The sequence below is a fragment of the Halichoerus grypus genome, chromosome 14 (genome assembly GCF_964656455.1).
Source record: "Halichoerus grypus chromosome 14, mHalGry1.hap1.1, whole genome shotgun sequence".
Classification (NCBI taxonomy): Eukaryota; Metazoa; Chordata; class Mammalia; order Carnivora; family Phocidae; genus Halichoerus; species Halichoerus grypus.
This window is the reverse complement of record NC_135725.1, coordinates 86,750,006-86,771,144: the sequence shown is the minus strand read 5'-3', so window position 1 is coordinate 86,771,144 and position 21,139 is coordinate 86,750,006. Positions and strand designations below refer to the sequence as shown.

The following is a 21,139-nucleotide window of genomic DNA, read 5'->3' as shown; positions in this document are numbered from 1 at the left end:
GAACTTCAAAAAGAAAACAGATTGGGCTGGACCTGAACTGAGCTCTAAAGCCTGAGTAAAGTAGGTGGATGTGAGGGGGAGAGAAACCTCTGGGAGCATTCCAATGAGGAGAACAGAAGATGCAAAGGCTCTGGGTGGGAGACCATGCCGGAGCACCCCAAGAAGGGAAGGTGGAAGTTGGGAAGCAGAGGACCTGGTAAGAGATGAGGCTAGAAAGGGGGCAAGGGCCAAATCATACCTTGGGAGCCAGGTAAGAATTTAATCTCTATTCTAAGAGCAGTGGGAGGCCTCAGAAAGGTTTGGGGAGGGGGTGACATTTGAACTGTGTTTTAAAATATCCTTACCTGGGGCACCTGGGTGGCTGAGTTGATTGAGCATCTGACTTGGTTTCAGCTTAGGTCATGATCTCAGGATCCTGAGATCCAGCCCCGAGTAGGGCTCTGAGCTCAGCAGGTGTCTGCTTGAGATTCTCTCTCTCCCTATCCCTCTGCCCCCCCCCCGCCCCCCACTTGTGTGCGGTTTCTCTCTCAAATAAATAAATCTTTTTTTGTTTTTTAGATTTTATTTATTTATTTGACAGAGAGAGACACAGCGAGAGAGGGAACACAAGCAGGGGGAGTGTGAGAGGGAGAAGCAGGCTTCCCGCTGAGCAGGGAGCCTGAAGTGGGGCTCATCCCAGGACCCTGGGATCATGACCTGAGTCGAAGGCAGACGCTTAACGGCTGAGCCACCCAGGCGCCCCTCAGATAAATAAATCTTAAAAAAAAACAAAACAAAACAACAAAAACCTAAACTAAAAAAGTAAAATAAAGTATCCTTACTTGCTGCAGTGTGAATGGTTTGAAGGGGCACGAGGAAGAAGATAAGAGACTACGAGAGCCTGTTAACAAAAGCCCAGGGGAGAATTGGAGTAAAGTAGATGTCCCCAGAGTGTCTAAAACACACTTCCAAATTGAACTTAGCTTTGGTAGCGTACGGTGGGGTAGGCTGATGGTCAATGGTGGAGTGATAAAATGGTTAAGGGCAAGGAGTTCACGGTGCCTGCATGGTGCAGTCGGTTAGGCTCGATTTTTTGGCTTGGGCCATGATCTCTGGGTTGTGAGATTGAACCCTGGGTCAGGCTCTGTGCTCAGCGGGGACTCGGCTTGAGACTCCTTTCCCTCTGCCCCCCCCCCCCCTCATTCTCTCTCTCTCTCTCTCTAAAAGAAATAAGTAAAATCTTAAAAAAAAAAAAGAGCTAGGCATTCACCTGCCAGCTTTATATCCAAGTCCCAGCACTTCTAGCTGTTTAAGTAAGTCCCTTAACTTACATGTCTGTGCCTCAGTCTCCTCATCTGTAAAATGGGGATAACAACCCCTAACTCATAGGGCTGTAGTGAGGACTAAATGAGTTCTTGGCACAGTGCCTCTTTCCCTAAAACAGGCCCTCCCCTGTGTTCCTCATTTCAAGGATACCACTGCCACCCACTGAAACACTCAAGCAAGAAACTTTGGGCATTGTTCGTAATTCTCTCCCATATTCAAATCACCGATTTGGATTCATCTCCCATCTCAGCTGATTTTGCAGCCCCCCAAATCTTTCACCACCACCACCACCATCACCTGCACCTGTACCTGCTTCTTCTCTGCCTGCCTGCCTCCCGCCTCCCTCACTCTGGCCTTGGCTTCATTGCACAGTTTGACTCCATGGAGACCCCTGAGCCATTTCAATGCATTAGGCACTGTTCCAGGGCACTGGCAAAGTGAAGACAAATGAGACACATCCCTGGTCCTCAAAGGGCACAAAGGAATCCTGCGGTAAATGGAAAGGCCCCACGTGTACCATGCTGTGCGGGTTGGTCACTTTCCCTCTCTGGAACTCAGTTTCCCCAATCTGTAAAGAAGGTTGGGGACCAAATGATCTAAGGTCCTTTCAGCAAAAATATTCTAAGTTTCTTCCCCTAGACCCAGCTCCTGTAGGGCAGAAATCTTGCCTGATTCATCTTTGATCCTTGGCTTGTGGTAGGGAGCTTTGTAATTGTAGGGGTTTGATAAGTGCTTGCTGAATGCGTGAGTGAGTGAACACATCACTCCCTGCTCAGTCATTCACTGGCTTCTCTCTGCCAAAGGTAAGGGCCTTCCTAGAAGGTGTTCAGAGCCCTTGAGCCTCTGATCTCAGCTCACCTCTATGAATTGAATATTCTCTCACCCTAGGAACTGACCCCTCCTGGGGCTGGAACACAAGAGCTAGGGAGCATTTGAAGGGCTTCAGCCATCTGAGAAACATTCACTGAGCATCTGTTAAGCACCAGGCCCAGTGCTGGTGCTGGGAACACAACAGTGAACAAAACCAACAGGTCCCTGCCCTTTTGGGACTGTTCTAGGAGAAGACACAGATGTAAAAATGGACCACGTGGTGTGATCAGTGTTATAAAGGGGGCATATGGGGGCCCTGTGGGAGCTGGAGGAGCGCCCTAATCCAGCACTGGGATCAGGGAAGTCTTCCCGGAAGTCACACCTAAGCCCAAATCCAAAGGAATGGTGGGAGGGAGAGGGCTCCTAGGAAGGAGGCATCTTCCCACATCTCAACAGACAGGGATTCCTCTATCTTCTTGCATAGTCCCAGAAATGGGAGCTCCCTTCTGGGTAAATCAGCCCATTCTGGGGGTGCCTGGGTGGCTCAGTCAGTTGATCGTCTGCCTTCTGCTCAGGTCATGATCCTGAAGTCCCGGGATCAAGCCCCGTGTTCCCTGCTCAGCGGGGAGTCTGCTTCTCCCTCTCGCTTTGCCCCTCACCTCGCTCTCTCCCTCTCGCCCACTCTCTCAAATAAATAAAAGTTAAAAAAAAAAAATCAGCCCATTCTGTGAATGCCTGGGTCTCAGAAAGTCCTTCCTTCTCCTGACCCCAAACCTACGCCACTCAACCTCTTTAATTAGTAACAATATTAGTTTAACATACTCATTCTAAGAGTGTTTATTGAATGCCCACCTTACACCTGCCAGGTGCTATACATGCACACTGATTGACTGCTCACAGGGACTACTCTTATCCCCGTTTTCCAAATTGAGAGAATTGAAGCTCAGAACCAGTGGTTTGCGCATGGTCCCTAAGTGTCAGGCCTCAACCCCAGGTTGTAGCACCTTCAGTATCACTGACCCTGACGGCTTCCCATTGGGTCCGGATCACCCAAATGCCTTCCCCTGGGATCTACGCAGACGAGGGGAATTGGGCCCCATCCCCAGTCCTCCAGCAGGCCGGCCAGCCCGGGCGTCGGCCTCCAGCCCCTCTGAAGCAACTAGGGAGACAAAGGCGGGGTCTGCGGGGGGAGGCAAGGGCGCGGGTGCCCCCCTGCCTGCTGCCCTTTGTCTTCCCGCCTGCTCCCCTCGTGCGCCCCGGGAGGCTGGGAGGCGCCTCTCTCAGGCTTCCTCCTCCCATTCTTGTGCTAATTGGGTGTCAAGCTGAGATCAGTGAGAAAGAAATCCGCCCCGGCTCGGGTTAAACTGCCGCCAAAGACGAGGGCTGAGCCCAGAATATCATTAGGCTGGGAGGAAGCAGGGCCCCCTCCTTGAGGGGGAGGGGCCGGCCACGCATTCAGGCCCCTTTGAAAGTCACTTGGTCACCCCCTCCCTTACTGCCACCGCCTCAATGGGCCCCTCGGAGGTATTTAACCTTCTTCCCAGGGATTGAAAGTGATACGCCAAGCACTGGTCTGGTCGGCCACTTGCCTGTCCTGAGGGCGGTAGGACCTCCGGGGATGCTCGAGACAGGCTCCTTCCAGCCTCCCCCTGGCGCTGTGGCAGATGCGAATACTGAGGCTCGGGGAAGGCGGTTTGCATCCCAGCACTGCCATTCACAGGCTCTGTGGTCTTGGGAGAGGCTTTGCCTCCCTAAGCCTCAGATTCCTCATCTGTGGAATGGGGATGAAAATAGTAGCTGCTTTGTGGTATGGATTTAATGAACCAATGCACACTAAGCACCAGGCACAGAGGAGGGGCTCCATCTGTGGTGGCCATTAGCAAGTCTAAGGAAGTGGGTCTGACCCGATGCAGGGACCTCCTAGCATAGCCCCCAGTCTCTGGAAGCGTGCAAGTACAAGTGCCCACAAAGGACTCATTTTTCGTATCTTGCTTCAGCTCTACTCCACCCCCAACCTGCACTCCCCTGCAGCCTCACAGCTTGCTGTAATCTGCCCTGCTCACCACGGATTTCCAGGCCTTTACGTTTTCCTCCTGCTCTGTCTGAACACTCTTCTCCCTCCAATTCTTGGATAACTCTTCCTTGAAAAGCCTCTTTGACCAGGAAAGAGGACTTCCCACCCCACAAGGGCCCTGGGTTAGTAGGTGTAGCTAACCACACACCCTCTGCTTCTTTATTCGCTAGCTTTACTCTCCCGTCCCCAGTCGGCTCCCAGGTCTCTCTTGCTCACCATGCACCGCCTCTGCCCCCTGTCCCCCGTCCTGCGTAGGTCTTTAGAATCTGCTCCATAGATGAACTTACACCGTACTCTGTAAACCGTGAAACACCATATAAATGTCAAGAAATGCCCAATAAGCAGTCGTGAATGTCACAAGGACACACTGAGAATCTACTGTGTGTGCACGATGACTCACACAGCAGTGGTTGAGGATGATCAGAGGCAGATGGGAGAGCTCCCAAGGCCTTTCAAGGGGGGGTGGAGGAGTGGTGTGGAAGTGGTCAATTCAGGCCTAGTCTGGGGTCTTAACACCTGAATATAGATTTTTTTTTATCTTGTAATCTCCATTTACAGGGGAAGAAACTGAGGCTCAGCCTGGCGAATGGACTTGAACACACGCCTGTTCAAGCTGGAGCTTTTAACCATCACTCTATAACTGCCTTTTGGTGACTGTGTTCAACCTTAAGGAAGGAATGGGGCCCCCTGGCGGGGGGCGTTATCCCATTGGAAAGCACTCACTGCTAAGGGTTAAAGACACAAAGCCACGCTGTCAGGTCCAGCCCCTTGGAAATCTGACCCTAGGCCCTCAAAGCCCTGCCACGGGGTGCTCTGGGCTGGGTACCTGCCTGGGCCTGAGGTGGGACTCACAGCCCCTCCTTCCCACTTTTGGAGGCTGAGTGCAAAGGACCAAGATGGGATTCTCCAAGCTCTGCATGCCCTCTGCTGGTCACACTGGGACACTGCAACCGTGACTGTCACCTCCCCCCCCCCGCCCCGGGAACCCCCTCAGCACCTCTCCAAGGACTCCAGCTCTGCCCCCCACTTTCCCCCAAGAGCATCAGATTCCTTTTTCAGAGTCATTCCTCCAGGAGGCATCCCGGATCTCATCCTGGCCCTCCACCCTGGCCATCAGCTGCAGGCCAAGGGCGGGGCCCACAGCGGGCTCCACAGGCACGGGTGGAATGGAAGCTCTTTGGGCTTTCCCCTGGCCTTCTGCACCAGGCGGTGGGTGGAGCAGCAGGAAGCAACAGGGGCTTGGGTTTGCATTCCAGCCCCCCCACCAGCTCCCCCTACTGCTGTGTGACCTCAGCAAGTGACTGACAGACTGCGGTGAAGCTTAAATAGTGAAGATAAGGCCCAGGGGCACATGCTGCCCACTGCCCTGGGCTGGGTGGGACCCCTCTCCCAATGGGCCATGCGTTTCCAGCCTGGGTGTGACTCCGGCAACAGGGCCTCGGGGACAGCTGCCTCTCCACTGGCACGGCCGGTGCTGCAGCCCTGGGCACATGGCTCTGGGAAGCTTTCCTAGACTCTGCCAGAGCTGGTCAGGCCGCCCGGCTCGGGCTCGCACAGCCCCCAGACCCCCGGCAAATGCACGGGCGAGGGTCTGGAGATGGGATCAGGCCCCGCGTTAGGTTCTTCTTCCTCAAAGGCTCTGAACAGCCCTTTCCTCAACATGAGTACCTGTGCTCTCTGAATCCTCGATAGTCCCCTTTCACAGATGAGGAGACTGTAGTCACTTGCCCTAGACCACAAACTCAAAAGTGACCCAGCTGGTTTGGACTTTCAAGCTCATGCTATTAAATACCTTGCCAACTCAAGGAGGGCGTCTTACCTGCTATATCCCTAAGTCTGAGTGAGTGAATAGGCTGGAGGGGCAGGAGGTGGGGCCTGAGCAGGTGCTGTGGGCTCAGGTGGCATGCACACAGGCTAGGGGGAGTGAAGGCAGTTTATTGGCCCCTGAACGACCCCCCCCACCCCTCCTCCTCTCATAGCCAGCCCAGGACTGCGATGGAGAAAGTGATGTGGACAGACCTACAAGGACAAAGGTCCCGCCTGAGGGGCAGCCAGGCTGCCACCCAGGAGAGGAGGATGGCGGGGGGGAGGGCACTCAGTCAGGGTGCCTGCTGCAGGTCGGGGTCCTCCTCCGATCCTCCTGGAGGCGCGGGCAGTGCTGAGTGACACTGGAACAGCTCCGGGGCCAGGATCCTCCTCTTTGGCCACCTGATTAATAGCCACTGCAGCCCCTGCCCACTCTGCTGGCTTCCTGAGTCTGGGGGCTTCTGCCCTGGTCCCATTTACAAGCTCCCTGTGCTCTGGGGAGTGCTGGGCGACCCTCCACCTACCCCTGCCCTGACCCAAGACATCATCCTAAGGGGCCTGGTCTGTCTCATCTTGGGGCCCAGAGGCCCCACCTGGCCTTGAAGATGGAATATGGACTTGAGGCTTTCACAGAAAGCCTCCTGGGTGGCAGGGGGAGGCGGCAGTGAGTCACTTGGCAGTTTTGAGGGGGAGGGGGGCCACAGCACCTCGGGGCGGAGGTGTTGGGCCCTGCCTGCTTTGGTCTGGCACTGCCCACGACCCCTCTGGGGTGGGAGCTGGGGCTCTGGATCCAGCACCCGCTGGCCCTTAGAGGGACTCGGGGCAAATCACAGCTTCTCCTCGCCTGCCTGGATGCGGGTATAAGCCTCTTGGTCCAGCGGGACGTAGCGGCCCTTCCGGGCATCCAGGTAGAACAGCGGGTCTTTCACAACTGCCGGGTCAAAGCCTTCCTTCCGAAGCTCTGTCTTCTGCAACTTGAAGGTCCCTGAGGGAGCAGGGAAGATGGGTCAGAGGGTGCAGGGCAGCGGCCTAAGCCTCGGGAAGCCGCACACCAAAGTTGAAGAGGGGCAGAGGAAGAGGGCTGGAGAGAACACAGGAATGGGACACGGAGCACAGCAGGGCACAGGTGCACTTTGCAAAGGCGGCTCCAGCTAATTATATTATGTACCGCTGCTCAGAGCCGCCCTGGCGCCGCGGTAGGGGGCCACGCTACCCACCTTCTGCTTGCAGCTGGGGAAACTGAGAACCAAAGAGGCGGAACTACCCATCTGAGGCCACACGCCCTGACTGGCAGCAGAGGGAGGGCCAGAGCCCAGGCCTTCTGTGCTTTGAGCGCCTCCCAGGTACAGGTGTGAGCTCATCTAATCTGCACGTAAATCCCTGGGGCGGGTGCGCCACAGTAGTCTATGGATTCCACAATGCATGTATTTTCAGCTTTCAACATCTCTGAAATAGTTTCAACAGCGGCAATGTTTTCTCAGTTGTAGGTCACGGAAATTGTACTTCTCAGTCATTGGCATCAGCCCAATGGACAGAGGAGAAGACTGGCGTGGCGAGGCACACCCCCGGGCCAACGCCACACAGCTAGTAAGCGCTGGAGCTGGGATTTGAACCCGGCTATGACGGATTGCCAGAAATGGCCAGGTTCCCTCCTTCCTTGGATGCACACTCCGCTGCCTGGTGGCTTGGCCACTTCTCCCAGTGAGAGCTGGAATCTTTCTCAGCCCCCACCTGAATCCGAACTGGCCTTGTGACTTGCTTGGACCCACAGACCATGAGAGTTCGGAGAGTCCAGGCCTTGAGGGGCCCTGCAGCTTCCACTCCAGGAGGGGGTGCCTGATACCAGTGTAGTCTCTGAAGGGGGAGGAGCCACAGAGAGCAGAGGTGAGACAGCCCAGGGACGCCCCCTGGACTGGCCCTATCCAACAGGATAGCCATTGGCCATGAGGGGCTCTATACATTTAATTAAAATGAACGAAAATGTAAGATTCCGTTCCGCAGTCACACTGGCCCCAGCTGGAGCGCTCAGTAGCTACACGGGGCTAGCGGCCGCGGTGCCGGTCAGCACGCACACGGGACGCCATCATCAGTGCAGACAGCTCTGCTGGTCAGCGCTGCAGAAGCGACCAGCTGGAAGCCAGACAGGTAAGTAAGGACATCCTGGCCCCTCCAGCCCCAGCCGAGTCACGACTGATGGTAGCTCTTCCACTCCAGGCGGGGCTGACGGAAGAACCACTCAGCTGAACTGAACTGCAAATTGCTGACCCACAACTGAGAGCAAAAAAATGGCTGTTTTAAGCACTAAAGTAAGTTTAGGGACGTTTGTGCTGCAGCAAAGCCTCTGAAACCTGAGGTCTCTTCCCTGCCTCTCTCCTGCACAGAGAAGTCAGCTGTCACTCAAACCTCAGGAGCTTCCCAGGCTCCATCACGAGCCCAGCACCAGTGTCCCCATTAGACCCTCTGCACTGCTTCAGGTGCTGCTAGGAGCCTACCAGCCGGCAGGGGCGACATGGGTCCGGGAAGGCCTTCCAGCAAGGCAGGGGGTGACATGATGAGCACAAGGGAGGTGGCCTGAGGCTGAGCAGCTGGTGAGGCGCTGGGGGTGTGTGTGTCGGGGGGGAGTCGGGACAGGGCAGCAAGGACCGACTTCTTGCCCATCAGGGGACCCGTCAGTGGCCCAACAGACAGGAGGCTGGCACCGCCCTGCTGTGTGACTGTGGACCCACTACTCACCTCTCTCCTAACAGTAACGGCCCCTTGCTAGTGTCCGTGCTCCCCCGGGGCTGCCTGTAGCCCTCTCCCGCGCCCCACACAGCAGCCAGAGGGCCACGTGGCACACGCACCTGACGCAGGCTACTGCTCGACACAAACACTTCTGTGGCTCCCTGCTGCCCCAACACAGCCCAGGCTCCCCAGCCCATAGTCTTCTGGTCCCCACTGGCCTCTCTGCCCCACCTGACACCGCTGCCCACAGCTCCCCATGGCTCCGGCTTCGGGGGCCTCCCTCCCTTCCTCTCGTGCCCAAGTGCCCTCCAATCTTAGGGACCAGCCTGGAATGCCTCCCACTCCTTTCAGGTCTCAGCTCAAAGGTCACCTCCTCCAGGGAGCCTCCCAGGCACCGTACCCCCCTTCATGTGCTTTTCTGTCGGTTCGATCTGTATTCTATTCTTTGCCCTTGGAATTCCTTGTCCTGTGCTTCCTCCCCAAAGATGGCAAAGGTCCCATCAGAATTTGTCACCTCAATCCCCGAGGCCTAGCACGGAGCCCGGCAGACACATAGTAGGTACTCAGTAAACGCTTGTTCTGCTCATGGACGTGTGAACCTTCTCTGAGGGCTCAGTCCGCTCACTTGTACACAGGGAGGTCTGTTTACCAATGACACAGCAATGCTGTGGCTGAAGGGCAAATGACAGCCCCCCCAGGTCTCTCCAAAAGGAGCCAAGAAGGGCCATAGGCCTGGAACCTGGGAGCTCAGCAGGGGCGGGGACATACCCGTTTTGTGCAGCTCAGGCAGGAAGCGCAGGAAGATGGGCCGGGCGTACAGGGGCAGCTCCTTCTCCAGGAGCTGGGCGAAGTGCTCCAGGTCACAGTTGCCAGCAGGGCTGGCCACAGCAGCCATTCCAGCCCGGCCCTCGGTTCCTGGAGGCGGCAGCATGGACCGTGAGGAGCCGGCGGTGCCCCCCAGCAGGGCCTCCCCACACATGCCTGGCACCTCCCACCGCCCCCATGGATACCTGGCACCTCGACACCATACACTGCCACGTCGGCCATGTCCAGCAGGCGGCTGAGTGTGCCCTCCACCTCGGTGGTGGACACGTTCTCCCCTTTCCAGCGGAACGTGTCTCCCGTGCGGTCTCGGAAGTACAGGTAGCCCAGCTCGTCCATCACCAGCACGTCGCCTACGGGGGCGCAGTATGAGGCCGGGCTTGGGCCGGCCGGCCTCACAAGACCCCAGGATCTGCTTGACAGGGAGGGCTGGGACTGGGGCAGTATTCTCTGAAGGTGGGGGAGGGCCCCTTCATTCCTCTCCACCCTGTACCCCCAAAGGGGCTGGTGCCCACCCACCGGTGAGGTAGGCCTGGTCCCCCTTTTGGAAGACGTCCTTGGCGATCTTCTTATTGCTGGCACCCTGGTTCAGGTAGCCGTCGAAGCGCCGCAGGGGGTCCTGCTGGATGATGCGGCCCACTAGCTGGCCCGGCTCACCTGGGGGCAGAGAAGGCAAAGCAGCTTTACTCTGATGACCTCCTCTACCCGTTCCCCAACCCCAAATGCGACCTGCATCTTGATCTGACTTCTGTTCACACTGCTTCCCACAGAAACGCTATCCCGCTCTGGGGCAGAAGCCCCGGGGGCAGGGAAGCTGCTCCCGGCGGGTCTGATGCACAGAGGCACTCAGTAACGTCTGGGCACGGAGCATATGGAACGACGAACGATACGAAAGGGTGGCCAAGCTCTACATGGACAGCTTGACCAGAGCCAGCACTCCTTGGGCCCCTGGCTCTGTGCGTTCCTTAGCACACATGATCCCCAGGGCGACTCCAGGAGATGGTGCTGCCGTCAGCCTCACTCGCAGACGAGAGGACTCAGGCACAGAGCTGAGGGGCTGGGCCAGGATCAACCTGGGGGTCCTCCACACAACAGTGAATCAATGGACTGATGGGTAGAGGGGATAAGGAATGGAAGGGCAGATGGACAAAAAATAAATGACTTGTGGCCCTAAGAGAAGAGCTGAGTGATGGCCACTGGTCAGAAAAGGGCTCCCCACTCACCCAGCCCAGTGCCATCTCCCTCCCGGGTCAATCTCTCCTGCTCTGACCCCACTTCCAACCCTGGGGCAGACCTGGCTGGCAGGGAAGGCAGACGCCATTGGGCCCCCGGATCAGTTCCATGGTGTCCTCGTTGACTCGTACCAGCCGGATGGGGTACACAAAGGACAGGATGCGGCTGTTGAAGCCACAGGCCCCCACCTGCAAAGGCCAAGACTTGGGCCTGAGACTGGACAGTGTTGGGAGGCCTGGTGTCCACACTCCCACAACTGCCCTGCCCCACCCACACAGCGGGGGCTCTGGCGCCCACACTCCGCGCTGCACCCCGCCTGCCCCACCCACACAGCGGGGGCTCTGGCGCCCACACTCCGCGCTGCACCCCGCCTGCCCCGACCAGACAGCGGGGGCTCTGGCGCCCACACTCCGCGCTGCACCCCGCCCGCCCCGACCAGACAGCGGGGGCTCCGGCGCCCACACTCCGCGCTGCACCCCGCCCGCCCCGACCAGACAGCGGGGGCTCCGGCGCCCACACTCCGCGCTGCACCCCGCCCGCCCCGACCAGACAGCGGGGGCTCCGGCGCCCACACTCCGCGCTGCACCCCGCCCGCCCCGACCACACAGCGGGGGCTCCGGCGCCCACACTCCGCGCTGCACCCCACCCACCCTCCACTGTCCCACGGCCGACCTGGCTGTCGAAATTGCCCAGACTGCAGTTACATTCAGTGGCCCCGTAGAACTCGGCCACCTGGGGGATGTGGAAACGGCTAGAAAAGTCGGTCCAGATGGACTGGCGGAGGCCGTTGCCGAGCGCCATGCGCACCCGGTGCCGGTGTTCTGCCTCCCGGGGCGGCTGGTTCAGGAGGTAGCGGCACAGCTCACCGATGTACTGCACAATCTGCGGGCGCACTGGTGTGAGGCTGGCCCACGGCTGCTCTCACTCCACCTCCCAATCCCACGGGCCCTGGGCCTCAGTCTCCCCATTGAAACAACGGAAATGTCGCCCCCAGGGAACGATCGGCCTCGGCTGTGAGGCAGACATCCCCAGATGGGGCGGACGGGTCATGAGAGCACAGGGATGCTCATCCTCTGCCCTGCTCACTCACCGTGCAGTTGTACTTAATACAGTCGTCCCAGAACCGGGAGGCTGAGAATTTCCTCCGGATCACCACTGTCATGCCGTGGAGGAGGCACTGCCCCATTCCCACAATGTTTCCTGAAGGCGAAGGGGTGGCACGTGGAGGTCAGGGAGCTAGGAGACCCCTCCTTCCAGAATCTCCTCTTGCCCAGCCCATCTCCTCAAAGGCCCTTCCCCAGTCCCTCTTTCCTGTCCTGTTTCTCTAACACAAACTAATCACACCTCTCCCCTCGTCAGACACCTCCCATGGTTCCCCAGTGCCTCCCCAGTGTGGGATCGCGTGCATGCTCCTTAGACTGTCCCTGGGGCCCCTGGAGCTGGCCCCAAGCTCCTGCTCCTGTACCTGTAATGCTGCCATTCAGCCAGAGGGGGAGCAAGCTAGCTCTCCTGGCTTCAGCACCTCACATCTGCCTGACTTGGGAGCGCCTCTTCCAGGAAGCCTACCTGACCATCACTGGGCTCTTCTCTTGAGCTAAGCTCCTGCTCCCTGCCTGTCTCCATACTCACAATGCCATTTCTTGTATTAAAGTCAGATGAGTTCCAATTCTTCATCCTGCCCTAAATCCACACCTGACTCTAAGCACCTTGAGGGCAGGAATTCTAATTATTCCATCTCTGCTCTTCTCTGTGCTTCCCTTCCCAAGCCGCAAGGCTGTGCACGCCTGTGGAAACGAACTGCCGGGCCAGAACTGCGGGACACGGCCACACACATGGTGAGGCTGGTGTGGCCGACTTCGTTCAGAGGTCCAGTCAATGGCCACATCTGAATTTGAACCCAGATTTGACTCCAGATTTCTACCCACAAGATGCTGCCACCCCAAGAAGGGTGGGGTTCCTGAGGCCCCGGGGCGCCGGAGGCTGAGCGCGTGGGCCCTGTGTTACCTGCGGAGTGGTAGAGGGGCAGGCAGTCGTAGACAATGTCGTCAGGCCGCATCCGGAATCCGTAGTACACTAGGGCGGCCATGCGGTAATACCTGGGAGGGCACAGACAGGGCGCTTCGCAGGCCCCCGGGAGGCAGGAGGAGGGGCTCCCAGGCTCTGCCCCCCAGCGTGCCCCACCCGCCCCAGCACCTGCCCCTTACCTGCTGTGCACCACGATGGCGGCTTTGGGCAGCCCGGTGGTGCCCGATGTGTAGATGTAGAAGAGCTTATCTGGAGAAAACAGACAAGTAGCGGTTGTGAGAAGAGACCGCCCAGGGCCAGGGAGACACTGGCTGCAGGGAGCAGAGTGTCCACAGAGCTTCTGCACCGCAGACCATGTCTTTACCCCACCCTGTGGCCCAGATGGGGGACTGTCACGCTCGTTTCTGCAGAGGCTCAGCCACCCCCCAGCCCCCTGGTAGGAGGTTCTAAGGAGGCCAGGAACGCGTGGGATGACTGCATGTCACGTATCAATCACCTCACGCCCTCTGGATGCCTGCTGACTCCAGCTCTGGGCTGGGCATGGGCACTCCAGGCTGACCCCTCCAGAGAGCCTGCCCTCGAATCACTTACAAAAGCACCCGGGAGACAAAATTCACACATGACAGAGATAAAATGACCACGACGCCAACAAAGACTGGTTCCCGAGCACTTCCTGTCACACCCCAGCTTTCCACTGTATCTTTGTCAAACCCCAAAGCCACTCCATAAAATCGATTCTGTTACCAGCCCCACTGTTATGGCTGTGGGAACCGAGGTTCAGAGAGAGGGCAGCTCAGGGGCTCAGGGTCACAAGGGAAGTGGTGGGGCTGAGGCATGAACTCAGCGCCAGCTCCGAGCTTCTGGCCAGTGCAGCAAACTGGGGGCTCCACAGGACAGGGTGGAGTACAGGAGAGGCTGCAGGGTCGGAAGGCTGCCTGGAGGAGGGGACGGGGAAGTAGGGCAGCCCAGTGCAGAGAGAGGCCCCCAGGCTGACAGGGGCTGGCACCGAACAAGTGCTGGGTGAATATTTAGAGGGTCTAGCCCCTGGCCCAACCCCAGCCGAAATTCAGACCCAGTGGTTTCCTGGGTTCCACGTGATCCTGCTGCTCGTGATTGGGCAGCAATGAAGGCTTGTTCAACAAGTCAAAGGATCAGGTTTTGTGAGCTCCTAAGTACCTGGCACTGTGCCTGGCATCTTTACACACATTGGCTATTTAGCCTTCAGAGTGACCCCATGGTCATGGGCCTCATCTTCCCGGATGGAAAAAGGGAGGTGACAGGACTCACTACAGGTCACACGGCAAGTTTGCAGAAGAACCCAGGCCTCTGGCCCTGGGGCCAGCACTCTGTCCAGGGCCCATCTGAGAATCCCTCTGTGGGGTTGGAGGCCCACCTGTGAAGCCCTTGTTAGGGCGACTGGGCAGGTGCTTGGGGGCATCTTCCAGCAGGGGGTCTAGGTGCTCCGTGCCGGCGGGCACCATGCTGGGCTCCCAGGGGCCAGAGCAGAAGAGGCTGAGCGAGGGGTCCAGGCTGGCTTGGATTTCAGAGATGGCTGCAGGGGAGACAGGGCCAATCAGCAGGGAGGCAGGGAACCTCATGTCCCCAGGACCTCTGCTCGTGTCAGGGCTGGCGCGTTGTCAGGGGAGACTGGCTGTGTGCAGGGAGGAAGATAGGTGAAGCACCCGGGTCCTCGTTATAAGACGCTGATGGGAGCAAGAGCTCCCTAGCTGCGGGCCAACTACACAGTGGGTTCCTTACGTGCGTGCTCCTGCTCACACAGCCCAGGAGGTAGGCACCAACAGCAGACCCTAGATGAGAAGATGAGGCTCCAAGAATGGGAGGGCCTGCTCACAGCTAGAATGTGCTGGAGCTGGGACTCCAAGCCAGCTCTACCGCATGCCAAGGTCTGCGTCCTTATACACTGTACCATGCTCGTCTGTGGGGGCCGGTTAGAAGGGAGGTGTGGAGGGTCAGGGGTCCACAGCCTCCAGCCTCTTCAGAAAGTGGGAACCTTCCCTCAGGCTCCTCTGGGCACGACAGCGGTCTAGATACTCACCTGCGCTGGGCACAGGCCAGTCCTGCCCCCCTTGGCTCAACTTTTGCCTCCCTCTGGATTTGTCCAACCCTCCCTCCTCTCCCCGTCCCTGCATGTCAGTGACCTTCCCTGCCGTCATCCCACACCACAGCAGTCAAGCCCAGGATGAAATCCTGCTTCGGCGTGACCCTAAGTGAGTTCCTCACACCACTCTGAACGTCTGTCTCCTCATCTGTAAAGCCAAGACGGCCATCCCTACTTCACCAGGCTTTGTGAAGATGAGAGCTGCTTTTGTAAAGCACCAAGCTCAGGACTCAGTCAGTGCTCATCGTGGCAGCAAATAAAACATAAGCTCTGCAGGAGACCAAAGAATACATTCTTGTTCTCATTTTATAGAGGAGGCAAATGAGGCCTAATTAGTCACCAAGCATGGTTACCATTATCTCTGCGGGCTCACCTAGCATTAGCCATTTTGTTGGCGCTTCGGGCGAAGTATCTTCTTGAAAATGATAGGTGGCAGGTACTACAGTGAGGTAACTGAGTCACGGACATTTCCAGTCCCTGACTCAGGATCCCCAGCTTACAGGGGGCAGAGCCCAGGCTGTCTGACACCAGGGCTCATGGCCCTCACCTCTGAGCCACGCAGCCTCCCCCAGGCCTGGAGGGGGGCTGTGGTCTGTGCAAGATCCTATGGGTCTCCTTGCCTGACACACCCCTGGGGCTCACCTGGGGCCATCTCACTGCCAAAGATGAGGACCCGGGCCTGGGAAGTGGTCAGGCAGTGGCGCAGAGCGTCCCGCCGGAGGTTGGTGTTGATGAGTGCGGCCTCCACACCCAGCTTGGCCATGCCCAGCCACAGGCCCACAAACTCGTTGCGGTTCTCCATGAAGAGAGCAGCCACGTCGCCTGAGGCCAGGCCCCGAGCCTGCAGGAAGTTGGCCACGCTGCTGGAGTAATCATCCAGCTGGCGGAAGGTCCAGCGGGTGTCTGTGCCCTCAAAGATCAAGGCTGTCTTGTCAGGGTGGCGCTGTACCGTAGACGCAAACAAAATGGGCACTGTCCGCTGCTCCCGCAGGTACCGCCGGACCTTTGCCTTCACCTTCAGGAGTACCAGGCCGCCGCTAGGTGGGAGCAAGCAAGGGAGCCATGACTGTTAGGGTTGGGAGTGGGGTTCCCGATACCCTGGCCCAGGTTGCTGTCCCACAGGCCTGAGGCTCCTGAGCCCAATCACTTGCCAACATTCCCCTTTCCCAGCACCCATGTGCCGGGCACCATCAGAGGTACCAGCCCACCGATGCTGCACAATACCACCAGGCACCCGGCAATTCCTCCCTCCCCAGTACAGAGGAGGAAACAAGGCTCTGCGGCACCATGGCTCGCCCGGGCTTCACAAGCTGAGATCAGGACCTTGGTCCTCTCTGGCTCCAGAGTTCACCTATGACACTTGAAGCTCTGCTCTGAGTCTGCTGCTTAATCAAAGCCTTCCTGAACTCTAGGGCCCAAGTCAAAGTCCCAACTCATTTGGGACCTCCCAATGCACCTCTCTAGACCCCTGCCACAGTAAATAAAGGGTAAGTTTGAGATTTGTTCAGTCTCCCTCCCGGTGAGCCCACCAAGGGTAAGGCTCCATCCTGTTCACCACCTTGTCCCCTGGGCCCCACTCAGTATCGGGCCCAGAGCTTCACTAAATGTAGAATTGCTTGGCAAAAACTATGGAAAGGGGGGAGCCTGGGTGGCTCAGTCATTAAGTGTCTGCCTTCGGCTCAGGTCATGATCCCAGGGTCCTGGGATGAAGCCCCGCATCGGGCTCCCTGCTCGGTGGGAAGCCTGCTCTCTCTCTCCTACTCCCCCTGCTTATGTTCCCTCTCTCACTGTCTCTCTCTGTCAAAAAATAAATAAAATCTTAAAAAAAAAAAAAAAACCATGGAAAGAGCCCAGATGTCCATTAACAGATGAATGGATAAAGAAGATGTGGTGTGTGTACACACACACACACACACACACACACGAATATTATGCAGCCATCAAAAAGTGAAATCTTGCCATTTGCAACAATGTGGATGGAACTAGAGGGTACTATGCTAAGCGAAATAAGTCAATCAGAGAAAGACAATTATCATATGATCTCACTGATGTGTGGAATTTAAGAAACAAGGCAGAGGATCATAGGGGAAGAGAGGAAAAAATGAAACAAGACGAAACCAGAGAGGGAGACAAACTGTTAAGAGACTCTTAATCTTAGGAAACAAACTGAAGGATGTTGGAGGAGAGGGGGGTCGGGAGATGGGGTAACTGGGTAATGGACATTACGGAGTGGGGAGGGTACGTGTTGTAATGAGCACTGGGTATTACATAAGACCGATGAATGACAGACCTGTACCGCTTAAACAAATAATACGTTATGTGTTAATTAACTGAATTTAAATTAAAAAATAAATAAAAAATAATTTTAAAAAAATCACTTGGCAATATCCTCCTTTCCTGCCCTGCCCCTGGCCCCTCTGACCTTTGAAAGCTTCTAGCTCCCTGACTTCTATGCCTATTCAGATGCTGTGCCCTCTGGCTGGAATCCCCTGCTCCCATCACCTGGAGATGCCTCTCAACCACAGCTTTTTGTCTTCCAGGTGGTCTCTGATTCCCCAAGGTCCTGGCCTGATGCCATCTCCCTGCCCCACACTCCCACAGCTCTCTGCTACCACTCTTCCTGCAGTGGCCACTCAGCACCTCCTTTTACAATCAATTCAGATGACAGGTGCTGAGCTGCCTGTTCTGAGGGCGGGTCACTGTGCTGAGCACTGGGACACCCCCGTGAGCAAGACTGCCAGGGTCTCTGCCCGCTGGTATTGTTAGTTTAGGGATTTACTGTATCTCCTGCTTATCTCCCCGACCAGTCTGAGCTGGGCCCAGGACTAGGTCAGCCTTCTTCCTCCCTGGGCCCCAGAGCCAACCTGATGCCTGACACAGAGCAGGTGGCAGCAGGTGTTTCTGGTACAGGAGAGCCCTGTGAACAGTAGCTGACTTTCTTTGGGGAGCAGGTTTCCCAGATACCTGATTCGGGGCCCTGCTCTGAACTCTGTGCCCTCTCAGACTTATGGACAGGGCCCTTCCCACAGAGTTCCTCTTCATTTTCTTACAAGCTACTGCTTAGCCTTAGGACCCTTTGCAGATGTCTTCTTGACACACCTGGTGTTCAGTGTATGTCCTGGGCCCCTAAATCTGCCCTAGGCTAAACGGCACCAAGTTACGGAATCTCCTAGGAGAAGACTTTCACCTTGGAGATGGAGATACCAGGTACTACTGCCAGCGGAAGGGGATAAAGCAGAGGCTGCTCCTCTGGGGCCCAGGGGCCCTGTGCTCGTAGAGGCCTAATCTGGAGAGATTCTGGGAATTAGGAGCCCATCGTGTTATAGGAGAATCAGGGCTGGATGGACTGGACCAGATACTCACAAGATATCACGCCTTATGGTCTTGACAAAGATTCGGACAAAGCGCCAACCTCCGGACCCCAGGTAGAGGAACAGCAGGGAGAACCCCACTTGGATCCAAGGCAGTTTCAACACCAGCTTGGAGAACAGCAGCACCCCCACCAAGGATGCCCCGAGCAGCATTGTGGCCTGTGGACACAGAGCAGTCAGTGGAGCCAAATGTCTATGTCCCCTACCTCCAGGCCCAGGGAGCCACTATGATCCCAAGGGTCAACCTGTAGTGAGGATTAGTCATATTGAGTGGTACCTGAGGATGCGGTCCCTTTCCAGGGCTGTCTTGAAGGGACAGGCTAGACGCTTGGGACTTGAGATGAGGAGTTCCGTGGCTAAGAGGCAGAGGCTGAGTTCTAGCCCCTTAGTCCCATCTCCTCCTCCAACTCTCCCTGTGACCTTGGGTTAGTTCCTTTCCTACTTTAGGCCTTAGTCTCCCCCTCTATGTTATGGGTGTAGTGGGAATTGCTCTCCGAAGCCCTTCCAGCCAAAACAGGACAGTCCACTCTCCTGACATCCAGGATCTCTAACCAAAATGGCTTGGAGAGGGGTATTAACTTAAGCGTGTCTGGCTTGATTCCTCATCCAAAGAACCTCCTTGGGTCTTTGGATGACCAGGCCAAGCCACAATACCCAAAGGGGCAGTTTCCTGGGAAGGGGCCTGGTTCTGACCCAGCTCACAAACTCGGACAGTGCCATGTATCTGCTGGCCCACAGAGGGCGACAGAGCAAACGGTTTAGAGCCTGGAGGTGCCTGAGAGGTGACTGCCTAAAAGGGAAAGGTGTTGAGGGAGCGCAGGAGGGCCCTGAAGTCACCCCCTACAAACACACTCAGCAAGCTACTCAGATGAATCTTTGGGGATTGGGCTATACAGGAAGGGGAATGGCTGACTGGACTGAGATTAGGACTCTTGGTCTCTACTCCTGGCGCTTTAGGGACTCGCTCAAGAGACAGCAGATGGGACTCAGTTTTCTTTCGGGGTTCTCCTATTCCTGGGGAGGAGCTGAAGGTCATGGCTGTGATGCAGCCTGACAGTCTCCAAGCCAGGATAAAGACATGGTCTGGACCACAGGGAGCCCTTACAGACCATCTCCGCCCCCCCCCCCGTCCTTCTCCACACGAAAAGCAAAAGCCGGGAGGGGGACCAAACCAGCGCTCCCGTATCCAATGCCAAGGTCTCTAAGGTCCTCAGATCTCTGGGCTCCCAGAGCCGGCCAGGGCAGGGAACAGAAACCCGTCCCGGAAGGCTGGGGGATGGGACGAAGGGAAGAGGATGCCACATCCCTCGGGCCCCCGTCCCAGGTCACTGCGAACCGCCCTCGCCCCTAACTAAGCAGCCAGGGCAGCAGAGCGCTCGGCAAGGAGACAGAGAAGCAGGGAGCCCCCCTCACCCCAGCCGGCCCCACGACTCAGCCAGGCACATTCCCCGCCCGGGACCCACTGGCCTGGTCTATGCTCACCCGGCGTCGGCCCCGCCGCGCGGCGCCCCGTCCAGATGCGACCTGGCTGCGGCAGCGTAGTGGGGAGCGCGGGGGACATGAGCCGCCCCTGGGCGCGCAGAGCCGGGTCTCAGCAGAGCTCCACCGGCTCTGCGCCCTGCACGGCCCGGCCGCCCGGCCAGCCCCGCCCGCAGCCCGGCCCCGCCCGCCCGCGGCGCTCCTCCCCCGCCCGCCTCCTGCAACACAAACCGGCTGCGCCGGCCCGCAGCACCGCCTCCCGCGCCTTCCCCGCGCTCGGGGAGCCGCAGAGACCTCGGCGCCGCGCAGCCCCAACGCACCCGACGCCGCCCGGCCCAGCCCGCCCTGCGCGCGCGACGGCCCCGGGCGGCGCCCCGCGCGGTACGCTGGGAGTTGTAGTCCGCGCTGCGCAGCCCCGCCCCGCCGCGGAGACCCCCGGGAGGGAAGGAGACCGGCGGGATGGGTAAGGGCCCAGAGCCTGCAAGCCACTGGCATTCGCACGTGGTGGGGAGCGCCCCCGCCCGCAGTGTGGGCGGAGAATCCGGAGTCTGCGCGCAGAGACGGGCAGGGCGCCACAAAGGCCAACGCTACACCTAGAAGAACGCTAAAAGGGCCGTGTGGGCAGGGAGGTGAGCTGGGGAAGGCTTAAGTAGCCGGCTCTGTGGCGCAATGGATAGCGCATTGGACTTCTAGCCGATCCTGGTGTGGTGATTCAAAGGTTGTGGGTTCGAGTCCCACCAGAGTCGAATTTTGATAGCTCCTCCCTCACTTCCATGTGGATATTTTACGGTCTCTAGTACCTTCACATGGTTCAGAAGATCTGCAGACTTGAGGCTGGCACCTCTGCATCTGGGACAGCGATAAACGTGACGTCAGGATTAGTGCCTAGGCGTCCTTTCCCATCCATGGTATCTTGTAAGCAGTTTGGCACACCTGGTGGTACAAAGGGCACGGACCTGAAGACCTGTACCTAACTGGCCTCTGATCGCTCTGGACCTTGCAGCAAAGCAACTAGCTTCCAAGCCTACGACCGGATTTGTCATGCCACCTGCCAAGTCCTGGGTCATTGCCAGCTTCCCAGTCCTGTGTGGCTCTGGGCCTCTGAAAACTTGGTTCCTTGATAATCAAACATGTTGGGCATGCACAATTGCCACTTATCCTTTTATTTATTTTTTTTAAGATTTTATTTATTTGAGAGAGAGCATGTGAACAGGGGAGGAGCAGAGGGAGAGGGGCAAGCCCACACTCCATGCTGAGCCTGGAGCCCAACATGGGGCTTGAGCTCACAACCCTGAGATCATGACCTGAGCGGAAATCAAGAGTCTGTCGCTCAACTGACTGAGCCACCCAGGGGCCCCACCACTTATCCTT

General features: G+C 57.5%; 1 protein-coding gene and 1 non-coding gene across 4 annotated transcripts; one reads left to right on the top strand and one right to left on the bottom strand.

Annotated features, from left to right (window-relative positions):
• Positions 1 to 6,104: 6,104 nt before the first annotated feature.
• SLC27A4 (solute carrier family 27 member 4) lies at positions 6,105 to 20,701 on the bottom strand. Of its 3 annotated transcripts, none has more exons than XM_036117763.1 (13): positions 20,569 to 20,701; positions 18,282 to 18,448; positions 15,561 to 15,955; positions 14,193 to 14,351; positions 12,979 to 13,048; positions 12,779 to 12,870; positions 11,865 to 11,974; positions 11,447 to 11,656; positions 10,836 to 10,962; positions 10,061 to 10,198; positions 9,730 to 9,894; positions 9,488 to 9,634; positions 6,105 to 6,980 (listed from the first exon to the last, which is right to left on the bottom strand). In XM_036117763.1, exons 2-13 carry the CDS (start codon positions 18,440 to 18,442, stop codon positions 6,823 to 6,825), a joined length of 1,932 nt encoding a protein of 643 aa, XP_035973656.1. In that variant the 5' UTR covers positions 18,443 to 18,448; positions 20,569 to 20,701; the 3' UTR covers positions 6,105 to 6,822. The 3 variants fall into 3 exon arrangements, with proteins under 3 accessions (XP_035973656.1, XP_035973652.1, XP_035973663.1); XM_036117759.2 differs by lacking the exon at positions 20,569 to 20,701 and adding an exon at positions 19,772 to 19,948; XM_036117770.1 differs by lacking the exon at positions 20,569 to 20,701 and adding an exon at positions 18,567 to 18,645.
• Positions 20,424 to 20,514, top strand: TRNAR-UCU (transfer RNA arginine (anticodon UCU)). The gene is given in 2 exon segments: positions 20,424 to 20,460; positions 20,479 to 20,514. It is a non-coding gene; the product is annotated as a tRNA-Arg (tRNA).
• Positions 20,702 to 21,139: the final 438 nt, after the last annotated feature.

Excerpts from the sequence above, each read along its gene's own strand:
- SLC27A4 (XM_036117763.1), bottom strand. The coding sequence starts at position 18,442 with ATGCTGCTCGGGGCATCCTTGGTGGGGGTGCTGCTGTTCTCCAAGCTG. Across the intron at positions 14,352-15,560 it reads TGGCAGTGAGATGGCCCCAG|CCATCTCTGAAATCCAAGCC; the intron begins GTGAGCCCCAGG and ends TCTCCCCTGCAG. Across the intron at positions 10,963-11,446 it reads TGGGCAATTTCGACAGCCAG|GTGGGGGCCTGTGGCTTCAA; the intron begins GTCGGCCGTGGG and ends TGGCCTTTGCAG.